Genomic DNA, 25,488 nt, shown 5'->3' with positions numbered 1-25,488 from the left:
TAGTCCTGTGCATTCAGCATTAAAAACAAATAAGTGATCAATCCATGTAAAACTTTGGGGGAAACGTTAATGCATACTGCTACATGAAAGAAGTGAGTCTGAAAAGGCTACATATCGGATGCCTACAACCATATGACATTTCAGAAAAGCAAAACTATAGATGACAAAAAAAAACCCAGTTTGCCTGTAACTAGGGGTGTAGCAGTAGGAGAGGCAAACGAAGGAAACATAGGGGACTTTTAAAAACTATAGTGATTGTACTGTTCCTGACATGGTGGAAGATGACTGTACACTTGGCAACACACAAAACTGCACAGCACACATAAAGTAATTCTAATGTAAACTATGAATTGAGTCAATGTTTCAATACTGATTCATCAATTGAAAACAAACATAACATTAAAAGGTCAGTAACTAAAGTGAAAGAAGAAACGTGATACATTTTTGTATTTTCTATTTTTCTAAGAATTTAAATCTGATATAGAAGACAGAGTTTATCAATTTAAAATACAAAGCAAAAGTGCCAATTAAATGACAACCCATAACTTGAATTTAGGAGCTGGGCTATCTACATCCTACACTGGAGGGCCTATGTTCAAGTTGCGGCTCTGTTCCCGACTGCAGCTTTCTGCTAACCCACACCTGGGAGGCAGCAGGTGCTGGTTAAGTAGCTGGACTGCTGCCACCACATCAGAGACCTGGGTGCGTTTTTGCTATGAGAATCAGGAGACTGTAGACATGTGGGGAGTAGAACCAGCAGACAGGAGCAGCTTTTTCTTTTGGTGTCTCTCTTTTTCCATCTTTAATTCGGATTGACTGATAAATTCAGTAGATGGCAGCAGAGATCCTTATATTAAATGAGAAATCATAAGAGGCACTATATTACAATGCTTGGTTTTAATCCTTCTATGTATCTTTAAGATCCTATTTATTCAGGAAAAATGTGTTACAGTCAATTAAACTAGGCTTCAAGTTGTATCATTCTCTAAGTAGGAACTACAGAAACACAGAGCTGAAGAATTATGGAACAATAATAAGCTTAAATTATGAAAAAAATTAAAAAGATGCTATGGTAAACTATTTGAAATCCAATTTTCAAGCCATATTTTTACAGACTCATTCATTTGGCTCTGCTGACTACCAGTAAGTCTGAGGAACTTCCTAAAGGCATTCACTAAACATGGCATCAAAGTATTTTAAAAGTTATTTTCTCTTTAGATTTGGATAGAATATGGTGTGTTTTTTCTTAAAACAAAGGTAAAAGAATAATTACTCAGCAAGCAACTAATCATCTACCAATCAGAATTCCAAATGATCTAATAAACAAGCAGTTGTATGGAGAACCAATGAAGTAGATTTGATTTCCATAAAACCTCTTCCTGTATCTCCTTAGTTTAGATCACTTAAATTGATCCTTTTAAAAAGAGTTATTTAATTTTATTTAAAAGGCAGATTTACAGAGAGAAGGAGATGGAGACACATACAACTACAGAGAGAGGAAGAGAGGCAGAGACAGAGAGCGAAAAATCTTACATGGTTCACACTTCTTACATGGCTACAGCAGTTGGAGCTGAGCAGATCTGAAGCCAGGAGTCAGGAGCCTGCTCTGGGTCTCCTACATGAGTGCAGAGGTCCAAGAACTTGAGTCATCAACTACTGCCCTGCCAGGCCATAAGCAGAAAGCTGGATACAAGCAGTACCCACATGGGATGCTGGTACTGCAAGTGAAGGATTAGCCTAATATGCCAGTGTGCTGACCCCTTAAAAGTAATCTTTGCACTGATGCCATTCAAAAATAAATGAAATTCCATTACTCTATAATGTCACTTTGGTAGGGAAAGGTAATAAAAGGAGAGGACCAAAGCAGTTTTCTTTGGAGAAAATGATAAATTATATTCTTGCCAATACTTCTCTACTTAGAATTGAATGGTCAGAAACAAACCATCCATGATAGAAATGCTAAATTAATACAAATAAAGTATAATAAACCATTAATCATCCTTACAGTCTTTTAATGTTGGATAACAACTGGTAATATTTAAATGAAAAACTGCATTGAATTCCAAATAACTAAAAATTTAGAACACAATTTATACTTTATACATTTAACATAAAAGAAAAAACATATTCTATTTTAATTAGAGGACATGCCAACAAGGGGTGAGTAGCGAATATAGCAAATTTTTTGAAAAACAGTATCAATCAGATTTAAATATAAGGACTGTTTGGCTTACAATCTTACTGTAAGTAAGTATACAATTGTTTAAGGCTTGTGAGATATTAATATTACCTTTGGTGTTTTTCTCTATCACGAAACTAAAATTCTGGGTCTATCATATTTTACGCATAATCAAATCTAACTTCACAATCTCACAGAGAAACAAAAAGCCAATCAGATCACGTCAAAGCTGAGGCAAGCTTGGAACGCCAGTTTCCTATCTTCTGTATTAAACGTTTCTCCATCACAGCATGTGATCTTACAAGTATACTAGCACAGCTTTTTTTTCACTTTCTTTTTTTCAAAGAGTTATTATTATTATTTTTTTAATTGGAAAGGTGGAGATAAGGAGAGAAAGATCTTTCATCTGCCGATTAATCCCCCAAGTGGCCGCAATGTCCGGAGCTGAACCAATACCACGCCATGAACTAGGCACGTCTTCTAGGTCTCCCATATGGGTGCAGGGTCCATCTTCCACTGCTTTTCCAGGTCACAAGTGGGGAGCTGGATGGAAGTGGAGCAGCTTGGACATGAAATGGGATCCCAGCATGTGCACGGCAACAGTTAGCCACTGAGCCATCATAATAGGACCTAAACTAGCACAGCTTTGCACTACATAGCACTATGTTGACAACAGTCTGTCAGCAATACTTTGCACCTTACCTTGTATCAGTACACCCAATGACATCTGCACAAGGATGAAGTCATACAAGATTGCACATCTCTATCATTAAGCAACACATGTTAGTATAACTATCACTCTTTAAGTCTATTTGGTTTCCAGAGTTGGCACAGTTTGAGAAAAAGGTTGAGATAGCACAAGATATTACAGAACCTAACTTGATTGTACTGAGCTGTCAATAAAAATTTATCTGAATTTATCCAGTTCCAGAGTTCAAATAATGAAAATTTAAATTGTGAGGTGAAATGACAAGGTGAAAGATGTTTATGCATCATTTTGTACACATATTTTGGTACATTACCCTAAGTGTACTCATACCACATTTCAGGAATCACACTGTCTGTATACCTTCTTTATTTTTCTTAGTAAGAGTGGAAAGTAACCTACTTTAATGAAAAAAGATCATTTTGGTTTTCCCCTACTCCAACTCTGTCTTCACAGAGAATATTGCAGAAAGCTCACAACCACCACCTGCAGAAGGTTCACAGCACTTTCATGTATCTAGCAAGTGTCAATTATGTTTGTATGTTTATAAACATCCAATCACAAATATAACTTAGTACAACTTATATTCTTCTGTTCACCAAAATATAAAAAGATCCTGAGGTCAGAATTTTTTGTTGTTTTTGTTTTTTTGTTAACTGGAAGAGTTTCTAGCCCATAACAGGTTAGTGGATCTTTGCTGAATTAATAAGCCAGTTACCAGGCTGGGGATATATAATTCTTTTGTCTTACAGTTTTGCAGGCATAGGGCTTCCCACCTCCCCTTTCCCTTCTCCTCCTCTCCCGCCTTTTTGCCCTGTGCTTTGTAGTAAAACAGTCCATCACGTATAGTCTTGACTGCAACTTTCTGCTTTTCATGTGGGTCATGTTTTATAAAGCCTAATATAATAGGCTTGCTTTGGGGAAAGTCAGAAAGTCACACTTCAGATAGCAAAGAAGCAAGTCATTAATAGTCTGCAAAAGAGAGCTCCCTAGCCACATTCAGCACACACATTTGAATGTACATCGAAGAAGCATACTTCAAAGATAAAAGCTATCAGGATAAAATCACTGATTCTACAAATGTTTTAAAGTAAATATAGAAATGCAAGAAACATGAACAAGGAAGACAACAGGAGTCCCTAAATGAACACATTTCAATATTAGAATGTGGAATAAAAATATTGATGAAATGCCAGAAAAATAATTCAAAAGACTGAAAATATCACTAGGAGAAGCAAATATACGAAATTTTAAAAATCCCTACATTATCCGCATGAGATAAATTATATTGAAAAAAACTAAAACTGAAATATTACAAATGAAGACTTCAATGGGGGCCTGGCGAGGTGGCCTAGCAGCTAAAATCCTTGTCTTGAATGTGCCGGTATTCCATCTGGGTGCCAGTTCCTGTCCTGGCATCCCTGCTTCCCATCCAGCTCCCAGGAAAAGCAGTCAAGGACAGTCCAAAGCATTGGGACCTTATGTCTTCATGGGAGACCTGAAGAAGCTCCAGGCTCCTGGCTTCAGATCAGTGCAGCTCTGGCCATTGCGGCCACTTGGAGAGTGAATCAGCAGACAGAAGATCTTCCTCTCTGTCTCTCCTCCTCTCAGTATATCTGACTTTCCAATAAAAGAAAATTAATCTTAAAGAAATTCAGTGAGTCACATGAGAAATACAGTAGAAAACCTTAAGAACAAATGTGATGAGGCAGAAGAAAGATTATTTGAATTAGAAGACAAATCTTTGGAATATCTCAGACAAAAAATTAGAAAAGTCAAAAATAATTTTCAGGACATATGGGATGTCTTAAGAGTTCAAGAAAACCATCAAAATGGGAGAAAATATTTGCAAATTAAAAATCAGATAAAATAAATATCTAGGATCTATAAAGAGCTCAAGATGCTAAACAACAACAAAACAAACAACCCAGCTAAATGGATAAAAGACACAGACATTTTGCAAAGATGACATACACATAGCCATAAAACACATGAATCAATGGTCAGACTCATGAGCCATAAAGGAACTTGAAATAAACAACACAATCCGGTTCCATCTCACCCAGGTTAAAGTGCCTATCATCCAAAAATAAAAATAAACAAATAAAACAATAAATGCTGGCAAGGAAGTGGGAGACAAGGTACCATAACCTACTGTTATTGTGCATGTAAACTCATACAGCCATTTGGAATACAGTCTGGAGATTACTCAGAAATCTGAAAATAGACATAGCATACGACCCAGATGTTCCACACTTGGGGATTCACCCAAATGAAATGAAATCGGCACAAGTCACTGCAGCTCATTTCACAATGTATTTTTTTTTAATTTGCAGCATATATTCTTAACCCATGCAATCATTGTTGTGACACTTTAAGTTGTTTGCGCTTCTTAGCTTCTATGAAAAATTTTGCAATAAACATGGGCATGCAGAAAATTTCTCAACAAGCTGGTTTCCTTTCCTTTACATCTACACTCGGTGGTACAAGTGTTGAAAAATATGTTAGCTCTATTTTTAAGTTTTTGAATAACCTCTATACTGCTGAAAGGAATTTAGAATCATTTATATTTTCAGAGCTGGGGCCGGATCTCCAGAATGACTTGGGACATCTTCCACTGCTTTTCCAGACTCATTAGCAGGGAGCTGGACCAGAAGTGGACCAGCCAGGAGACCATCGAGGCACACACGGGATGTTAGCATTGCAGATGGTGGCTAATCTGTTGCATCACAATGCATGCTAGCCACACTCTGCTTTTGATGTTTAAACATTATTTTTATTAAGCTTAGGTGCACCCAACTTACTTACTGTATTTCTGCTATGCCAGGAACTAGTTTAGGTGGTAGTAAACAAACAAAAATCCCTGCCCAATTTGACATTATACTCTAGAAGTGACACAAAAACATTTAAAAGAAAGGTCAAGGAGGTTTTCAAGGGAATAATCCCAAAGCAAATGACAAGTGTTATCATCATAGCATTTAAAAGAGTACAAGGTCAGGATGGGGTAACACCTGATGATGTGAAGGCTTGAACAATGACTGCTGGTGGAAACAGCAGGCAAGGGTGAAGGTCCTGAGACCAAAAATGAGGCAAATGTATTCAAAAAAAGGCAAACCCAGTTAAGTCTTACTAATTCTTTAAGAGAATAAATAATAAAAGATGCAGTAAAAGAAGAGAAAGAACCAGATTACATAGAATCTTTGGTACATTTTATTATAAGTGATATGTGAAGGCCTTCCACGTTCTTGGGAGGCAGAATAATGATCTAGTTTAGACTTTGGAAACACCATTTTCTGTGTAGAAAAACAAAAATAGGTGAAAAGTAGGAAAAGTAGAAACAAATACCAATTTGTAGGCTCTTCAGCTTTACACATTCTAGCAAAGAATGTCAAATAGGCACTAAGGAAGAAGAGGGCAGAGGCGACAGAATGGTCCAGGTCAGCACACACATGATAGTTACATTCAAAGGACTGAGTGAAACCATTACGTTAGTGTAGGTGTATGACTGATGATTAACACCTACGGCTCTTAAACGCTTACAGTTCAAGAACAGAATATCCCAAACAAGCAGTTAATGACAAAAAAGAATGAGAAGTATTTTCTTACTATCTCCTATCCTGCAGAAAGATGGTGAATTAAGAAGAAAAATATTTTCAATAATACCTTGGAATACAATTTATAATGGTATATAAAATATTTTATGGCATTAACATATAGTTTCCAATAGTTTCAAAAGGACAACCCACAGAAGAAATTCAAAACATGACCATAATGACAAGATAAAGGTTTAATTGTATAAAAAATAAATACTCCTTCAAGGAAGTCTGTATTTAAAGAAAAGTAATATTTAAAAAAATAAATTTAAAAACAGCCTGTTTCTAGGAAATCAAACACTTGGGACCTATTTGTGGCTCAGGTTAAGTCACTGTCTGCTGTGCCAGCATCTCACATAATTGCAGGTTCAATCCCTTGCTGTTCCTCTTCCAATCCAGTGCTCTGTATTACAACTGAGAGCAGAGGATGACTCAACTGCTCGAACTCATGTAGGATACCAAGCTGTAGCATCAGCACCCCCAGTTCCCTATTTTAATTTACACACAAAAGATTCATACTAGAGTCCTAATCTAGTAACTTAACATACCTCAAATAATTCAAATATGAGATGCCAAAATCCCAAATAATTTAGTTCACATTTCATTGAGATGGGTTTCAACAATGCATTTTAACATTTACATTCCTATATTTATCCACACTAAAATGGACTATATGCAAATTACACGGTTATATTTAAGTAACAAGTAGAAAAAGGTAACTTACATTGTACATGCTAAATAATTCACTTTTCTTGACACATCAAGTATTAATATCTAATCTAATATTTAGAGAAACTCAAAGATGTCTAGATACAATTTATCTTCATTATTATTCATTTAAGAAATATTTACTGATGTTCTGGGATGTGACAAGTATCATTCTAGATACTGAAAATTCCATAATAAAGAAATGAAGTCACTGTTATCAGAGTTATCATTCTACTCCAGCACTTCAGTTGATTTCAGGGTTAACATCTAGAAGGAAGTCAATTTTGAACTATTTCTAAAGTAAAGTTTATGGAAAAATAGTTAAAGTTCACCTTTGTGCGGGAACACACTCCCCCATTCTTTGTAGTTGACCCTGAAATTTCATCTCTGCTAGCTTCTGAGAAGGTCTAATGTCACTCCTCTTCTTATCATCTATTGAACAATGTATAGGATCCTACTGCTAAAATTGTTTATAGTTTGTATAAAGGAAAAATGGAAATCTATGATAAACACATCATATTCCTACAGTTCCTTTGTACTCTCTTAACTGAAATAATGTTAATTCCAATCCTGCACTGCTGAATTGGAGAGAATAAAAGTTTCGGCTATTGAATACTTAAAAAAATTCCTACACAGAACATTTTTCTCATTAATTTCTTTCTGTGGGCTCAAATGTTCGTAAGTCAAAACCAAAAGACATCTTATTTAACTTCTGTGAGCTTGTCACTGTTACACTGATAGTAACACTATCTACCTCTAAACCTGGTTTTGGAATTGAATGACATAAAGCCTACCCTAGTAAGAACAGCTTACATCATTATTAGCATCATCCTTAACAAGTTGGGAAAACAATAAGCAAATGACAAAAAGAATATTAAAAGATTCTTCATTTTGGCAAGATAATCATTAACACATACATACACTCCTCAAACAAGGCAATGGATTTAAAGTATTGGTAATACTAATGCCACTGATATACAGAATTCCTAAAATCACTGTTTGATAAATTTTCAGGGAACAGAAGTTTCACTAATGCTTTATTAACATTTGTTTACTACTCCAAAGATATAAAGTGTTTCCTCTGTTTGTGTGTGTGTGTGTATATATATATATATATATATTGCCTTTTATTTCAAAGTATGGTTATCAACAGAACTCAAAAGGTAACAAATAAGTTAGTGGAGTTATGATCATTTATAATACTGTTCTTAATTCCAGTCCACCCTGTCAGGCTGTACTGAAAAATCACTAAACTGATCCTACTTAAAGAAAAATTTAAAACAAACAACAAAAACTGCCACGAGTAACAACTAGAAATGTCCTAGGCTTAACTAAATCTTAAAAAAAAAAAAAGATGAAGGACTATAAATAAAGGAATTAACAAAGACCTGAAACAAAGCAAAACACCAGTAAGGATCTTGCATTTAAAACTCTTCATTCTTTCAAAGGATCTTCAAGAAAACCAAGAAATCCCCACATGGAGAGCGTCACTAAATATCCAAGAACACTCACCCAACCATTGGTAGGAGACCTCTTGGAGACCCAGATGCTTGAATCAGCTGAAATAGTACCAAGTTTTCACTGATTACTCTTAACAGGGCAATGGAGCAAAGGCTAACTCCATACTATCAAAAATTATGTTATTATTATTGATAATTATAGCTACCAGCATCACAAACGACCCAAAGGAAAAGGAGACTGAGTACTGAGTGCCAATGCAAATCAAACTGTGTGCACGCATGTAATATGTGTACATTCTTCCTATAGCTCTTTCAGAAGTATTAATCTGAAAACAATTCTTCCTATAACTGGAAATCTACCGCAAGATTACATTTTCTAAATTAATGGTATAAGATTATTTAAGAAAGCATGTAAAATATTGTCAAAATTCAGTCATATTGATATTTTTAAAAATATGAAGAAAATATTCCCTTTCTCAAAGATGAGAAATATTCTTTATCATTATTAAAGCATTAAATATTATTTTAAGAGAAAATATCTGGCAGTACATAATACCTCAGGGAGTAAAACAGGGGTGGCACATTCATGAGAATATTAGAATGTGATCTCAATCCCTAAAAGTGATAGGTTAATCCCCAACAAACCTCCAAAAGTTCATGCTGTAAAAACAATGCATTCTACTAATGTAGGAATGGTGAAGAGCAAAAAAGTGGAAAGTTCCATATTTCTACGTTTTTCTTAACTAACATATAAAACCACTTTTGTCTGAATCAAGCGTGTCAAGCAAGGGAACAAATGGAAAAAGATCCATCTGAATTCAAGATTACAGCGAGAGAAGTAAAAAAGAACACTGATCTTTAAATGTCAAGTGAGTATACTCAAACTAACAAATCCTGAAATGGTAAGCCCGCGAGTAGGCTCTAGGCTGGATGACAAGACTTTTGTATTATCAGGCATAGGCTACACTATGCTATTTAATTTAAACTTACTGAACAAACAACTTTGTGGGGTCTGAAAATAACAATAAAAATAAGGAAGACCAAAAACACAAGTCTTTTTAAAGACACCTGTAAGTGGAGGAGGAAAATGAATGATAGAGATTTGAGAATACAATGCCAATTAGGAACACGAAAAGAAGACAAGCACGGGAGTGATTGAGGATCCTACATTCTCTACGAAGAAAAATTAAGGATAATGAAATAGCAGGAATAAAGTTGAGGCTAAGATATTCTTGTGGAAGAAAATGCAAACACTTTAGATTTCTGCTGCAAACTTTAAATGACAAAACATACCAATATTACCTTTCTTTCGAAAGAGTGCATTTAGGTAATTTTCTGCTTGGTAGTCAATCTTATCAGTGTTGGACTGGCCCTGAGATGATAGCTCCTCCGTCGGTGTTGACTGTGAAGAATCAAGGGATGGTATACAATCCTAAAGGTATAAAAAAAGGAAACATACAAAGTCACTTTATGGTGACAACACAATTACTTGATACATCTAACCAATGGAAAAATGCTAATTTTCTAACTATCAATTTTCTTTTTAAAATTAAATTACATTGAGGGAACGTAAAATTTGAGAAAGGAATCAGAAAAAAAAAATTAAGGTCAGAAAAAGGGCCAAGACAGCCTTGTTCCATACCAAAATTCACAGTCAAAAAGGGAGAACTAGTTAAAAACATACAGTGAATAAATTTGCTACATGACATGCTATAATGTAATTCCATCAAAAATTTCACAAAGCTGTTGTGTTTACTCAAAAAGCGGATTAAAATGCTAGTTTCTCAAATTCTCTTTTCTTGTCAGCCTTTCTGAGAACTTTAGCTAAGGAATCCGGATTTCCCATATGAGAAATTGTTAGCTACATAGTTCATGCCCTATTTACAAAATGTTCACTTAAGTATTTCAGATTTCACACGAAACAATGATTATACCTTGAAGATTCTGGGGTAAGTGAAAGGCTAAAAATTAGTTACACAAAATTAGATGTAGGGAAATCTCAGGCCAAAATAGCCTCCAACCTCTCCTATGCATAGCTGAATGCAAAACAGACCTAAACTGAATTTCATGAGGAAGCAGAAAATAAGAAAGGAATATTAAGCAAGCAAAGAAGATGAGTTTTCTAGGATTTCACCTGCTAGTTAAGGGTTAGACTTCCTACATGAGACTTTAAAAGACTCTTCTAGTTTATCAAAATGAAGTATTTAAACTTCCACTGTGAGTCACAAATTTCCAGAACAAATTACGAAAAATTTTGTTACATTTGTGCATTAATTTAAAAATAACTTTTTAGCACTAAAACTTACACTGACTGCTTCTCTCTGAAGATTACAAAATGAACATTTTTCATCCATAGACCAGTCAGTCAGCTCTTCTGGTTCACAGTCTTTAAAAGAGGGAAAAATATTCATTAAATATACTAACTTTATTTAAACAAATAAAATTACCACTCTCTCAGCAATGGCTCATACAGTTAAAAGATACAAATGAAAAGTTAAAAAGAAAACTGCTAATAGTAAGGAGAGAAGGCCTAACCTCAAGATTAAAGTGATAACACCAACAATAAACAAGGAAGACGGTATATAAGGAGCATACTTTCGCTCTATTGTGGGACAGTGGAGCAAGAATGATGAGCTGGCTGTAAATGAACAACTTTCACAGTAGGGTTTTAAGTATCGTCTAATCTTCTCAAAACTCAATTTATCCTTGACCATTAATTTTATTTCTGCTTGCTATAAGAAAACTCAGAATGAGAAAAATTTAAAAAGAAAAGGAATGAATTTTGAATTTTCCTCGCATGAAAGGTAACATAGAATACAAAAACAGAAGAAAGCACAGATTTCCACGTTCAAAATAATGAAAAGATGTCTAAGATGGAAAACAGAAACCTACAGCTCAAAACTCAGATTATATTATTATTTCCTTGTTTAGGGGCTTTGTTTGGAAGAGTTGGGGTGAAAATTATGTAAATAGGTAGGCCTATTATTCAATACAAAAGATAGTTTCGTTTTCCAAAAAAATATTAACTATAATCCAACTGTTATAATATATAGTAAGTTTTTGAAGACTAAAAACATTTTACATCAAAAAGTTTTACAAAGGTGTAAGAACATTTTTATCTTAACTAGGCATAGGCAATGATTTTTCATATTTATCTCTTGCAGCTGAAAAGACTTTGCTACACTGTGACCATGGGGGGAAAAAACACTCAATGTGCCACAGATTCAATATATCGATGCAATGCAACACTGAAAATAAAGCTTATCTTTTTTTAGGAGCAAAGATGAATACTAGTTAGATTTACCTCAACATGCTCCCCCAGTCATACTGCATCAACCAAGAAACACAGATCAGAAGATAATTATTTTTGGAGTTATAAACCAATATAACAGTCTGTCCATTTTTGGCCAATGGTACACAAATACAAGGGATGGTGTACTTAAAACATAGAAAATATGTACTAGGAAAATCCAGTCATGCATTTCAAACAATTTTTACACCAAGATAAATGTATACTGATTTGGTATAACATATCTGGAAAGACTTAATCTTAACTCACTAAGAAGGACAAGACCATGTCAAAACAGCCCTTTTCAAAGTAACATGATTTCTGCTAAAATTGAAGCAAAAAAAAAATACATCAAATTCATGTTGAACCTTGGGTGGAAGAACAATGAAATCACGGATGCTGTGGGGACAATCATACAAAGAAACAGACAGTTTGCAAATGATGAGAATGGACAAGGCTATTCTGAAGATGAAGCCTGCAATGGCAGACTACCCAGATCAATTTATGAGGCTCTTAATAATCTTGCTCATGTCCTGACTGAAGTCTAAGATTAACAGCAAATACAGTAGCCAATACCAAAACTACACCAAAAATATCAACCTGTTCTGCTCAAACAATTTTGACTAAAATTTGTTAGTGGAAGAGACTTTGACAGGCTACGAAACGTGGGCCTGGATCAGCTGCACACAATGCTAATGCTGTCAATGGACATTCTAAACAAGTGAGGTCAAAATCCTCAATCATTTTTCTATGAATTCTAAGAAATGAAATGTAGCTTTATTAGTACAATCCTAGACAAAGCACACTTAAAGCAATGGCTACCAAAAGATCAAAGTGATTTGCTTAAAGTGAAAGTGGATTGATGAAGAGCAAGGGTCACACCAATAATTCTCTGGAATGTTCAAGATGAATGCCAAGGAACAATTCCATCTACTTATTAAGAGAGTGCTTTGAGAAAGTTACACAAAGCCTTTACAGAAAAATGTCCAAGAAACCTTCACCAGAGAGGCGTCCTCCCCCAAGCCTACGCTCCTGTTCACTCCTCTCATCAAAGGGGAAACTTGACAAGAGTTACAACTGAGAGACAACCGAATACCTACCTTCCAGCACTGAACAGGCATCTTTTGATTCACTTTTATTCCCCAGTATTAAAAATTATTTTAGAAGGTGTAGTTATGCTTCTTTGGTTAATAATGTAAAAAAGGGTACAGTGAAACGGTTACATTCTCATGATATTCAACTCTTTCGTGGTGGTTTAAATGTGTGGTTATCACCGCTTACGAAAGTGCCTTGAGGGAGCTTATTTGAGAAATAATATATCTATTTTTAAGTTTTACCCTTTAATTCTCCTTTTCTATAAACCTTTTAACCCCCTAACATTAGGAATATTATATAAATTTTGAAAACAAAGGAATGGAATAGAACATCCTGCATAAAGTAATGAAAAGGTGACTAGATTTAAAGCCTTTGTGACAGAATTACAATTATTAGCTGTTAACTTTTTTCAAGCCATAAAGATTTTTTACTTTAATAATCTTACCTTTACATAAAGATTACAACACCTAACTCATTTCAGACAAATGGAAAAATCTGAGAGAATCCTATCACCTATAAAACACCAAGTAAAGTCTAGTTATTATTTATCATTTTTAAAATTCTTCATCATCACTCATACATTTGATAAAGCAGATTGTTTCAATTGAGTTATGCTAAAAAAATTGGTTACCTTTTTTAGCAATCCAACAAAACCAAAAGTTTAAGTAATCTACATAATTAAAAATCTGAGTCAGTTCCTGTAAGAACTGTAGCTATGCAGTTTTTCAAATGCAGTGGCTGCAGGTTTTCAAGCTCTTATCCTAGAAACAATTTAGAACAGAATCATACACCCACATTTTTGAATACAGGATTATGCTGCATCTCTGAAGAGGGGAACTGAGCTCTCTGACCAGTGAACAAACAGAGAAGAGGCCAGTTTGCCATTCCACGCTGACATTTTTAAAGGCACAGCAGATTTTCCCCAGTTCCCTTCAGCTTCCACCATTCCAACTGAGAAGATCCTGCTGCCGGTACTATGCTTCTTTCAGTCTGGGACTTAGAGATGGTGGAGACAACAATTCCCACACTGAAACAAACATGTGACCCATATAGCATGGTACAACTTAACTTTGATAGGTCAAGGAAATATTATTGCTTTTTAAAAATCAGGACCTCTCAGAGGAATCTGGCATTGAAATTTTTGGAAAATATTCCAGAAGCATAGAAAAGGAGGTATTTTTGAAAAATGGTTATGTCTTCAGAAAGTTTCAGAGAAAAATTTTAGATAAATTAGGACAATAATTAAGCAGTAAAAAAAATAATTTCAATGTAGGATATACTGAAATACTAACACTTACTATAGTTATTTTAGTAGGAATCCCTTAAGAAAATGTTAGTTAAAATAATATCTAAACACATGGCCCTGAATAAACAAGTTGATACAGAAAAGCCATTATATTTTGCTAAATTAAAAAAGTATTCCTTTATTTATAAATATTCAACAATTATGACACAATAACTTTTGATTTTAAGTCTAAATATATGATGGTAGGATATAGCTCTTATATATGAGAAAATGTTGAAAATTCAATTCTAAACCAAATTTTATTATTTTTTCAGGTCACTGAAAGTTACATGCTGCAATGAAATATATTTATTTTATCTACCAAATGAAATTTGACAATCCAATATTTCATTCTAACACAAATTATCTCTAAAATTGGAACAGCATATAAGCTCAGAGTTAAGTCTAGGTATTTGATAAGAAATATCTTCATTAATAAAAGCCAAAGACAATAGAACTGAATATTAAATGAACAACAAAGGCCAATTCCAGTATGAATGCACAATTCATCTGTAGTTGAGCCTGGTCTCAATCATTTAATCTATTCTGGAAAGCTAACAATGAAATCAGAGAACCTTGGTCTTTAATCCCAGGTTTTTTATTACATGTGGCTGTAGGAAGATAAGAGTTTTAAGCAAATATTGCATATATAGCCCATTTCTCCATGAGGAATTATAAACACTGATAAATACACTAAGTCATTACCTCAGAAAAATATGTATTACCAACTTACGTAAGTGAAAAAGCTAATGTGATAGTTAACAATAAAGCAGTATTCCATATTCCAGTTTTAGTAATATAATATAATCACAAATTAGAAAATTACTGACTTTTAAGTTTATTTCAGGCCATGAATTACTTATTCATTTTTAAAAAACTGTTAATCAGTGCTTAAAATACACACAAAAATGTTAAAAAAAATCAACAAATAAAAACGTTGTGTTATCTTTATCAAGTAATGTTAACATGCGGGGGGGGGAAGAGATATTAAACTAAATGCATTAAGGTTCAGTCAGTGCTGCAGTACGTCAGAAGTCAAGACTCCTTTCACAGAAACAGCCAACTGATGATTGTTTTAGATTGAGCAGATCATGCAGTCTCAGTCACAAGTGCTTTACTAATGTTACACAAAAAACAACTGAATCACAACTACGTCCTTGGACAACGAATTGGGAACTTTGTAAGATTTTCATGTCACAGTATCACTTTCCATTTTATTTTGTTTCTACTTAAAATTGCAAAAGCCATTCAGTTCACAGGTCAGTAAGAACAGTCAACAAGCTGCATTTGCCCACACATACAGCTGGCAGATAATTATTCAGATAATTCTTTCAATATGTAGACAAGTAGACATATCAACAGAAAACAAGCACCTAACAGCCAGTTTCCATAGATTTAACTGACGAATGTTCACAGCATATCCAGTCTGTTCCAGTTTTCATCAATATTCCTAGTCAAACCATGCAAATCAGATGACAGACCTGCCACTCTGAAACAAACTGACCTAACAAGACACAAGAAAGAATGAAGTAGGAAACAAGAATGAATTTTAGCTTTAAAACTCCTGTGACATTAGAAGCATATTTCAGGCGTAAATACTGAAGTCTTTCCTTGGAGTATGAAAATGTTTGACATTGACACGTCCTTCAATTCAAAGTCCCTTTGGACATCACTTCAAAGAAGGGAAAATTGGCTTTTCTCAGAAGAGCAGAGTCACAAGATAAATCAAACAAGACGAGAAACTAGACTTCCGGTTTTGTTTGCCACAGAGGAAAAACTAGCAGTACAATCCTTCTTTCAAAAACAATTCGGAGGTGGTTTTTAGTCAAATTAAGAATTATTTTAATGCAACTACCTCAAAAAACTAGTATGTATTATTCCAGGACCATCACCTTTGAGGGAGGGAGGGAAGTGCTATATTCTCAGAATCTTATCTATGAAATACATGAAATCTATTCCCTTAATAAAAATAAAAATTAAAGAAACGTAATTGCAAAACAAAATTTTTAGAAGTCTGCAACTTCAAAACACAGGACATGCAGAAGTAGTTTTAAAGTAGTAGAATTAATTCAGAATGTATTAGCAAACAGCATTTCTGCAAACTAAATCTATCTTAAATACATGCAAGTATCATGCATTTCATTCCTAATTTATAATAATTCAAGTAATATGAAACAATGTTTTGCTGGCCCTGGCATGATGGCTAAGTGGCTAAGTCCTAGCCTTGCAAGTGTGTTAGGATCCCATATGGGTACCATTTATGAACCCAGCTAGCTAGCTGCCCCATTTCCCATCAAGCTTCCTGCTTGTAGCCTGGGAGAGCAGCACAGGATGGCCTAAAGCCTTGAGACCCTGCACCCACGTGGGAGACCCAGAAGCAGCTCCTGGCTCCTAGCTTCAGATCAGCTCAGTTCTGGCTGTAGTGGCCACTTGGGGAGTGAACCAGTAGACAAAAAATCTTTCTCTCTGTCTCTCTTTCTCTCTATAAATCTGTCTTTCCAAAAATAACTAAATAATTTTTTTTTAATTTATTTCATTCTTTGTTTCCTTTTTTTTTTTTTAAAGATTTATTCCATTTTCATTACAAAATCAGACATACTGAGAGGAGGAGAGACAGAGAGGAAGTGGAGCTGCCGGGATTAGAACCAGTGGCCATATGGGATCAATGCGAGGACCTTAGCCACTAGGCCATGCTGTCAAGCCCATAAATAAATCTTAAAAAAGAATATTTTGCTATCTAGTTTTTTTCCTGAGTCATAAATAACAATGAAGGCTCAGATTTTTAATGACTCCTCTGAAAAACATACGCTTATCTGAGCCCAGATGCATATGACCAGAAATATTAATATTTGTAACCTTAGCATCTGTCTGCTAAGCCATATTAAACCAAGGTAACAAACAGCCTTACTTAGCAGAGGATGAGAAAGAGAGCCTGTTGAAGCCTTCAGGATGTTCTACCATTTAACAGCACTGGTTTTATTTTTCTTCATAATGTCTTCATCCTTGCACAGATACAGATGCCTTACTATAATTAATATTCATACTACTCAGTCATCAACTTTATTTCATTTTTTTTTAATGAAAAAAGAAAAGCAAGAAGAATTTAACTAATTTACCTGGAAAAAGAAGAGGCTCAGTATCTGGGATACAAAGGGTAACAAGGTACAGGTTTAAATGCCACTTGGGGCACCTGCATTCCCTATCAGACTGCCTTGGTTTGATTTCACACTCCATTTTAAACTCCAGCTTTCCAACAACACACACCCTGGGAGACAAAAGGTGATGGTTCTATTACTTGGTCCCTACCAACGACAGAAGAGAGCTGGATTGAGTCTTGGGTTCCTAGCTTTGGCCTGACCCAACCAAGACTTCTGCAGGCATTTGGGGAATAAATCAGCATGCAAGATGTGTTTCTGTCTTTATGTTTGCCTTTCAAATAAAAAAATGGGACCAGCACTGTGGCACAGCTGGTTAAGCTACCATCTGGACACTGGTATCTTGTTTTCTTTTTTAAATTTCTTTTTCTTTTTTTTTAACATTTTATATTATTATCATCATCTTATGATACAATTTCCATAGGCTCCTGGCATTTCCCTTATCCCCTCCCCAATCCCCCCCACCCGTTCCTCTATGTCATTACTAACATACAGTTCTTCATAAACAGTCATATGTCCATCATTGCGGGCATGGACAATGGCAAAGAGTCCAGCATCCTATTGTCAAGATAAAATGAACAGTTTCTTTCTAAGTCCATCTTTGTCTGGAAGTAGAAATGCATACTACATTGTGTCCTCACATCTGAATGTTAGTCTCCATTTCACAGCTACTGTACATCCCCTTAAATGAAAACTCACAATACAAAATCAACAACAGAAAGAAAAATAGAAATTTACAATGCCATGAAGTTCAACAGCATGTTATGACAGTCTCCATTACACAGCTACTATACATCCCCTTAAATGAAAAACCACAAAACAAAATCAACATCAGGGAGAAAAAAGAAATTAACAACACCATGAAGTTAAATAACATGCTATTAAATGACTAACATGTAGCTGAAGGAATGAAAATCAAGAACCTTCTTGCAGAAAATGATGCCACTGCATTATGTACGAGTCACTGAATGATTTAATCCAAAGGAAGTGTTTTGAAGAGATGAAACTAACAACAACACAACAAAACCCATGCGATATAGTTTCCGCTGATTTTTGTTGGTGAAGTGTTTCTCTTCTAGACAATAAATAGATGGGTTTTGTTTTTAATCCAGTGTACTAATCTATGCCATTTGATTGAGCTTAAGCCATTTACATTCAGGGTTAACATGTATGGATGGTATTTTGATCCTGTCATTTTAGGAATGGGTTGTTCATTGGTTTAGTCTTCTGTTGTCATTTTACTGGGATGTTCTTCCCATTTGCCTTTGGTTTTGGTAGGTGCTATTCCTCTTCTCTGTCCCAAGAGAACATCTTGAAGTATCATTTGTAGGGCATGTTTGGAAGAGGCAAATTCTTTTAGCTTTTCTTTACTGTGGAAGAATTTTCTTTCATTTTCAAAGACAAAAGAAAGCTTTGCTGGATATGTTATCCTGGGCCGACAATTTTTTGCTTTTAGAGTCTGGAATATGTCACTCCATTCTCTTCTGGCCTGTAGAGTTTCCTGTGAGAGATCTCCTATGAGTTTAATTGGCTTTCCTTTACATGTCAATTGATTTCTTTCACATGCACATTTAAGGATCTTTTCCTTATGTTCAACTGAAGAGAACTTGAAGATCATGTGTCTTGGTGAAGATCGCTTTTGGTCAAGTCTCTTGGGAATTCTGTGCCCCTCCTGTTTTCTGGTTCCCAATTCTTTCTCCAGATTAGGGAAATTTTCCTGTATTATTTCATTAAATACATTTGCAAACTCAGCTTCTCTTTCTGCACCTTCTGGGACTCCCATAACTCTTATATTTGGTCTCTTTTTTTGGCCTGATGCAGCTCTGCTGCTTCCAGCTTTTTGTTTGCTTCCCCTTGTTGACAGGAAGTATCTTCCAATTCTGAGATTCTTTCTTCTGCTTGCTTCATTCTATTTTTGAGACTCTCCACTGTACTTTTAATTTGCTCTACTGTGTTCTTAATTTCTGATATATCAGCCTTGATATGCTTTATTGCTTTCTTAAATTCTTTGAACTCTTGTATGTGCTTCTCATTGTTGATCAGAATCTTTAAAATCAGTCTTATGGATTCTGTGTGCCCCATTTTCTCGACGTCTTCCTCTGTTAACTTTGAGGTTGGCATAGGGTTTTTTTCCTTTGTAGCAGAGTCTTCAGTAATATTCATTGTACCTTTGTCTCTTCTTTTGTTCTTGGTCATTGTACTTCTGGTTATCAGAGTCTTCTCCTTGGGGCAGGTTTCTAAGCTGTGTCACCCACAGGTCTACAATGCGTGCCACAACCTCCAACAAGTTCCAGGTCTGGGTTCTTGTGTTAAGATTTCCACCATGGTCTCTGTAGCCCCAGCTCCTGGCTCACCACTCTCTACCTCCTGTGATACTGTGCTGAGGCTGCACCGTTGTCTGTACAACCTTTATCCCACTTTCGGCTGTAACAGGTACCAGGATTAGAGAGACACCAGGTGTCCTATATAGTTAGGTTGTTTTTGGCAGTGATCTTGTCGGAGCCTGTTGGCCATTAGGTCTGGGTGCCACAAGGACCTATTTTGACCTGTACAATGACACAGTCAGTATTATTTTCCTGCGGGACCAGTGCAATCCACTGAACTCAGTGATTTCTGACAAGATCAGCACATGACCAGTTTGCTGTTGTCCCCTGCAGTCCTAAAGCTATTACCACAGTGTACAAAACGGTGCCTGATGTGCCACTACTAGAGTTCTTGATCTGCTGGCCATGAGGCCTGAGGGCTACCCAGACCTATCTTGGTGGAATGTGTAGAAGGCCACGTTGCTGCAGTTCACTGAGTCAGAAATGAGTTCACTCCCAGCTCAGCGTATGCTCAGTCCTTTCCCTTGCCTTTGCCTCCTTACGCAAAATGCTCCCAATTTAGCTCTAGGGGGCTAACTGGGCTGTGAAATCCACCCTGTTCTCGCACTGCCCATCTGGCATCTGCTGCTCTGCCTCTGCTCCTGGTCAAATCAAACGGACCAGCAGGACAGATAGTTTTTTTGTCTGGGTTTACCTCCCAAGCTCCCAGTGAAAGTCCCTTCCCACCTGGTTGCTGGTGGAGTTATGGCTGCTGGTGGAGTTCAGATGGCCATTAGCTGAATGCTGCTGCAGTATCAGTCACTGCAACACCACACAATTGTGTCCACTCTTTCCTGTGTCTGTCAGTCTCCAGGTACCCCTCTGTTGTTCTGTCCTTTCCTATTTCCTGGAATGTGTCCTCTCTGCTTCATCCTGATTAAATGTTTTCCCGTCCGTTTAAACGTGTCCTTACCCTATTCTGCCATCTTGATTCTCTGGTATCTTGTTTTGAGTGCTGGCTTGAGTCGTGGATTTTCACTTTTGATCTAGCTCTCTGTTAATGAGCAAGGAAAGGCAGGGAATAACAATGCAAGGTCCTGGGTTCCCGACAACATGAGAAAGACCTGGACAGAGTTCCTGGCTCCTAGTTTCGACCTGGCCCAGTCCAGGCCATTGCAGGCACTGGGGGCAGTAAACCAGAGATAAAAGACCTATGTCTGTCTCCTATTCTCTGTGCTACTTTGTTTTTCAAAAAGATAATGAATAAATCTTTAAAAAGAGCCATGTAGAAAATATTCACTTATGTATAAGAAAAAGCCCCGAGACCCAGATGTTAACCTTAGAAACATCCAAAAGATGGCATAAAGTACAAGACCTGCTTGAGTTAAACAGAATGGGACACAGAGAAATATGATCTAAACTATTCAATTAAAATAATACTTTCAAAACAAAATCTTGTACATATGAATGATGATCTAGAACTTTATATACTCAAATATTAGATAATATAGTATGTGTATATAAATATCTATATTGCCATATTAATATACAATATATAAGTCTATGTAATATAGTATTAAGACAAATATATAACAGTACAGTGGATGCAATGCATATATGTATTTTACACTATATACATACAGTAAATGGTATTTCAACAAAATCATAAATATATGCAACATCTATTTTGCTTCTATACATTTATCTTTGAGTAGTGGGATTCAGAGCAATTCTTCTGTCTAATGTGTATTTTCTAATTTTATAAAAGGAACATGTGCTACTTGTTATGTTCAGAGGCATTCAGACATGTTCGAGAGGCAGGCTCTTAGATCAACCACAGGGGTTTGACTGTCAAAGGAGAGTCTAACAGACCGCCCCTCCAGAAGGAGATGTCCTGGGACCCTCCCTCAGGGGCACGGCCATGGAGGATGTACAGCTCAGGGATTTTATACTTTGTACACAAGGGGAATGGGAGCAAGGGGAGCTCTGACAGGGCATGTTCAGCAGAGAGAGCATTGGCTTGAGACAAGGACAGCAATTTCAGCAGGGTAGCTGGTACAGCGTTCAACACTGAGTCACTTCTGCTCTGCCCCGCCTAACACTATTACGTACAAAGATTAAGGGCAGGCAGTTAGGGTACCTGTATTCCATATTAGGGACATGGCTAACTTGAATAACAGATCCTGGTTCCCAGCTCTGGCCTGACCTAGCAACAGCCTTGGTAGGCATTTGGGGAGTGAACTTAAGAGGGCAGAAGTTCTCCCTATCTATCTCACTCACCTCTGCTGCTCCCATTAAAAAAGGGAAATTTTCCTTGGAACATCTGCCCTTCAACAATATGTGAATTTCTGAAGGAACAAACAACATCTATGTGGACCATGTGCATAACTATATAAACAACAGTGAGGGCAGCATGACGCCAAGAGCTTTATACTGCAACTTGAATTACCAGAAGGCGATTAGCTACACTGACTTCAGAAACTAGAAGGACAGCAAAGAAGGCTAAAAAAGTATCAGAGATTAAATTCCTGATTCTTGGGCCCAGTGCAAGCTTAGTGGCTAAAATCCTCCCACTGAATGCAATGGGATCCCATTTGGGTGCCAGTTCATGTCTCAGTGGCTCCACTCCCCTTCCAGCTCCTTGCTCGTGGCCTGGAGAAGCAGTTGAAGAAGGCCCAAAGCCCTGGACCCTGCACCTGTGTGGGAAACTGTGTGGGAAGCTCCAGGAGCTTCTTCCCAGTGAACCAGTGGAGAGAAGATCTTTTTCTTTCCTTTTCTTTGTATACCTGCCCTTCCAACAAAAATACTGCTTGTACTGAACCTATCTCATACGTGCAGTAGAAATCCTGGTTATTCTGCTCCTCATCCTGGTATCCTCCTGGCGTGTACTCTGGGAAGCAGCAAGTGGCACCCCAGAACTAGGGTCCTTGCCACCCATGTGGAAGACCTGTTTTGGGCTCCTGGCTTGGACCGGCCCCGCCTTGCTGCTGCAGGCCCTGAGGAAGTAGGCCAGCATATAGATTTATCTTCGTTTCTGTGTATCTTACTGTCTCTTTGCCTTTCAAATACAATGAAAATAAAAATTCCTAAAATATATATTTAACTTAGCACAAAATTGTGCTAAACTAAAAATATTAAAATTAAGAAATTTAATGAAAAGTTCTCCAGGAATAATAAAACACTTGGGATGGGCATGTGTTGCAGTCATGTTGTGCGTGGCTATGATTCATCTCACTTTAGACTGCCGGTTTGGACAGATACTGTTCATTGATACTTTGAGTTCTATGACTCATATGTGAATTGTCCTGCTCAACAATAACAATGAGCAGAAAGCCTGACTGTTTATATCACCACTACCACTTCTCAACGTAAAACATCTATCTATACAGAAAAGATGGAATGTTGCTAAAAGTCTTTCAGGTTCAATAGAACAGAAGGTAATAGAAAATAATGAAAGGTAACAACAGAGGTGAGACATAAAGCAGACCAGATAAGGGGAAAAATCTGTATGGTTATCATCCATTTTATAAATGGAGCACATTAATAAAATATCGCATACATCTGTAAATATGTTTTCCCAAGTGCTCTGTTTTCAAACAAGCAATGAAACAGTTATTCCACAGAATTACAGTAATTATGTGTCATATATCAAAATTTGCCTCTAATATTCATATCAGAGCTCCCGGAAAAAGAAACTGAACTGGATAAACAGCATGATATCAGTATTTCTGAGGCAGTATTTCTCAGCCTGGTAATCTGTGTTCTAGGTTCCTTCTGCAAGGAGTAACAGGAGGGAAGTGCTACAAACTGTGAGTTATATAGTAGTCTGGTATAAGTAGGCTTCAATGAACTAAGGAAGAATTTTTGTTGAACACTGACTACACAGAAGGAAAACAAAGTTGAACATCATGCTTTTGACCTCAAGGTTAAGAATCTCAAAGACTTTACATGTGATGGTAATACAATCAATTAACAGATAACCTCATAAACTACATAGGACTGGAAAAATCATTGTCATTACATGAGTATATAACTTAATGGCTTCATACATCTATTTGTAGCTGCAAAATAATGTATTAAACACTTGTTTTTAAAATAAAAAGATAAAATTAAAACATTAAAAAGACTGTAATGAACAGTCTTATTCATAGAATCTATTTTTGCACATTTATTTAATTTTCCTGAGAAGCCTGAAACTAAAACTATTACAAAGGGTTGTGTATTTGTAGTTGGGGGAGCGTGAGTTTCTAAAGTTTTTTAAAGGTACTGATAACCTGCTTCTTTTATAAAGGTTATATGACAAATACAAAGGGGTCCCAAATTATATTTAACAATATGTTTAAAATTCCTCTTTCTCAAACATACTTTAAATATATTAGATTATTAAAATTATTTTCAATTTAGTTGCAAACCTTTTTTCTTTGGAATAAATTATATATAGGAAAAAAAAGCATGATTTACTACTTTGGGAATATAATCTAAGCCTAAAATAAAATATTCAATTTTTAAAACCTGAGCAAGAAAACACTTAGAAATCGTTTATACAGATAGACTAATCATAGTTTTTAAGAAACATGAAAAAATGCATTTCGGTATGGTTTAAAGACACAGTTTTAAAACAAATCAGTAATATTAAACTGTAACTACTATTTCAAATATCTTCTAAGACATGATAATGGATAAGAAAATCAAAGCAGGTAGTATCGAATGAAAAGTGTATTTCTCCAGCTTTTTATGCAACATACAATAATTTAATAAGTTGATAATTTAAAACAGGTTATACAACGAATGATTCAATTAACTGATGATCGGCTGATTTGTTTAAGACTATTTAAAGAGTGAGTTAGGTGTTCAACCCATCTGGACAATAAGTAGCTGGACTCTATGCTTGGTATATGTTTGCAATGAAAGAATCTTGATTGAATTTGAACTGTAATACTGCATCAAGGTGGAGGAATCCACCGGGGGGAGGGAGGGGGAGGGAGGGGGGGATTCCCAGAGCCTATGAAACTGTCACATAATGCAAAATAATTAACAATAAAAAAAAAAAGTGAGTTAGGGCATTTAATTTACAGAAACAACAAAAATGAAATTTTATCACTGATCCACAAACTTTTGTATTTTGATTAAGTGTATCAGCTTTGAAAAGGGAATGTTTGATTATATTGATTCCTTTAAAATATTTTTTTGTGGAAAGATAAATACATGTTTAACATAAAATTAGTGTAAAACAACTAGTTTTCATTTGTTAAATGGGTCAAAAGGTAAAAATTTAGAGTAAAAGCCTTTAAATTACCTTCAAATAAACTGAGGTCTCTTCGTAGCCTTGGTCCATAAAGCCCTTCTAAAATACTCTCAAAACCTGTTTTTAAAGAGAGAAAAAAATAGTTACTCTTGAAAAAGTCATATATCTTCTAATAATTCAAAATAAACCCTGCTCTCAGTAAATTATTAATCACACACAAGCTGAACTAGGCAATATGCAATAATCACAAAATGATTATAAACTATTTTAACAGAATGAAAATATTTAAACACAAATATTCATTACAGAAACAAATACCTCCAAGGCCAATGTCATGGTGCAGTGCGTAAACCCACTGCCTGCAGCACACACATCCTGATGAACCACACGGATTTGAGTCCTGACTGCTCCACTTCGGATCCAGCTCCCAGCTGGCGGGACTGAGAAAGCAGTGGAGGATGATCCCAGTG

The 25,488-nt window shown here is 35.9% G+C and overlaps 1 protein-coding gene across 14 annotated transcripts in view; it reads right to left on the bottom strand.

The window, feature by feature from the left end:
• Positions 1-25,488, bottom strand: part of LCORL (ligand dependent nuclear receptor corepressor like) — a 169,527-nt gene that overhangs the window by 81,136 nt on the left and 62,903 nt on the right. For 5 of the 14 annotated variants that reach the window (XM_058670273.1, XM_058670263.1, XM_058670262.1 and 2 more), the window contains exons 2-4: positions 25,070-25,135; positions 10,953-11,032; positions 9,940-10,078 (exon numbers count right to left, since the gene is read on the bottom strand). In XM_058670273.1, the coding sequence (XP_058526256.1) occupies positions 9,940-10,078; positions 10,953-11,032; positions 25,070-25,135 (285 nt within the window). Of the gene's footprint in view, positions 1-8,698; positions 8,746-9,939; positions 10,079-10,952; positions 11,033-25,069; positions 25,136-25,488 lie in introns of those variants that run through there. The other 9 variants (XM_004579190.3, XM_058670264.1, XM_004579189.3 and 6 more) reach the window with 4 other exon arrangements.

The sequence above is a fragment of the Ochotona princeps genome, chromosome 11 (assembly GCF_030435755.1).
Source record: "Ochotona princeps isolate mOchPri1 chromosome 11, mOchPri1.hap1, whole genome shotgun sequence".
In the NCBI taxonomy this organism is placed as follows: Eukaryota; Metazoa; Chordata; class Mammalia; order Lagomorpha; family Ochotonidae; genus Ochotona; species Ochotona princeps.
This window is presented reverse-complemented; position numbering and strand designations above follow the sequence as displayed.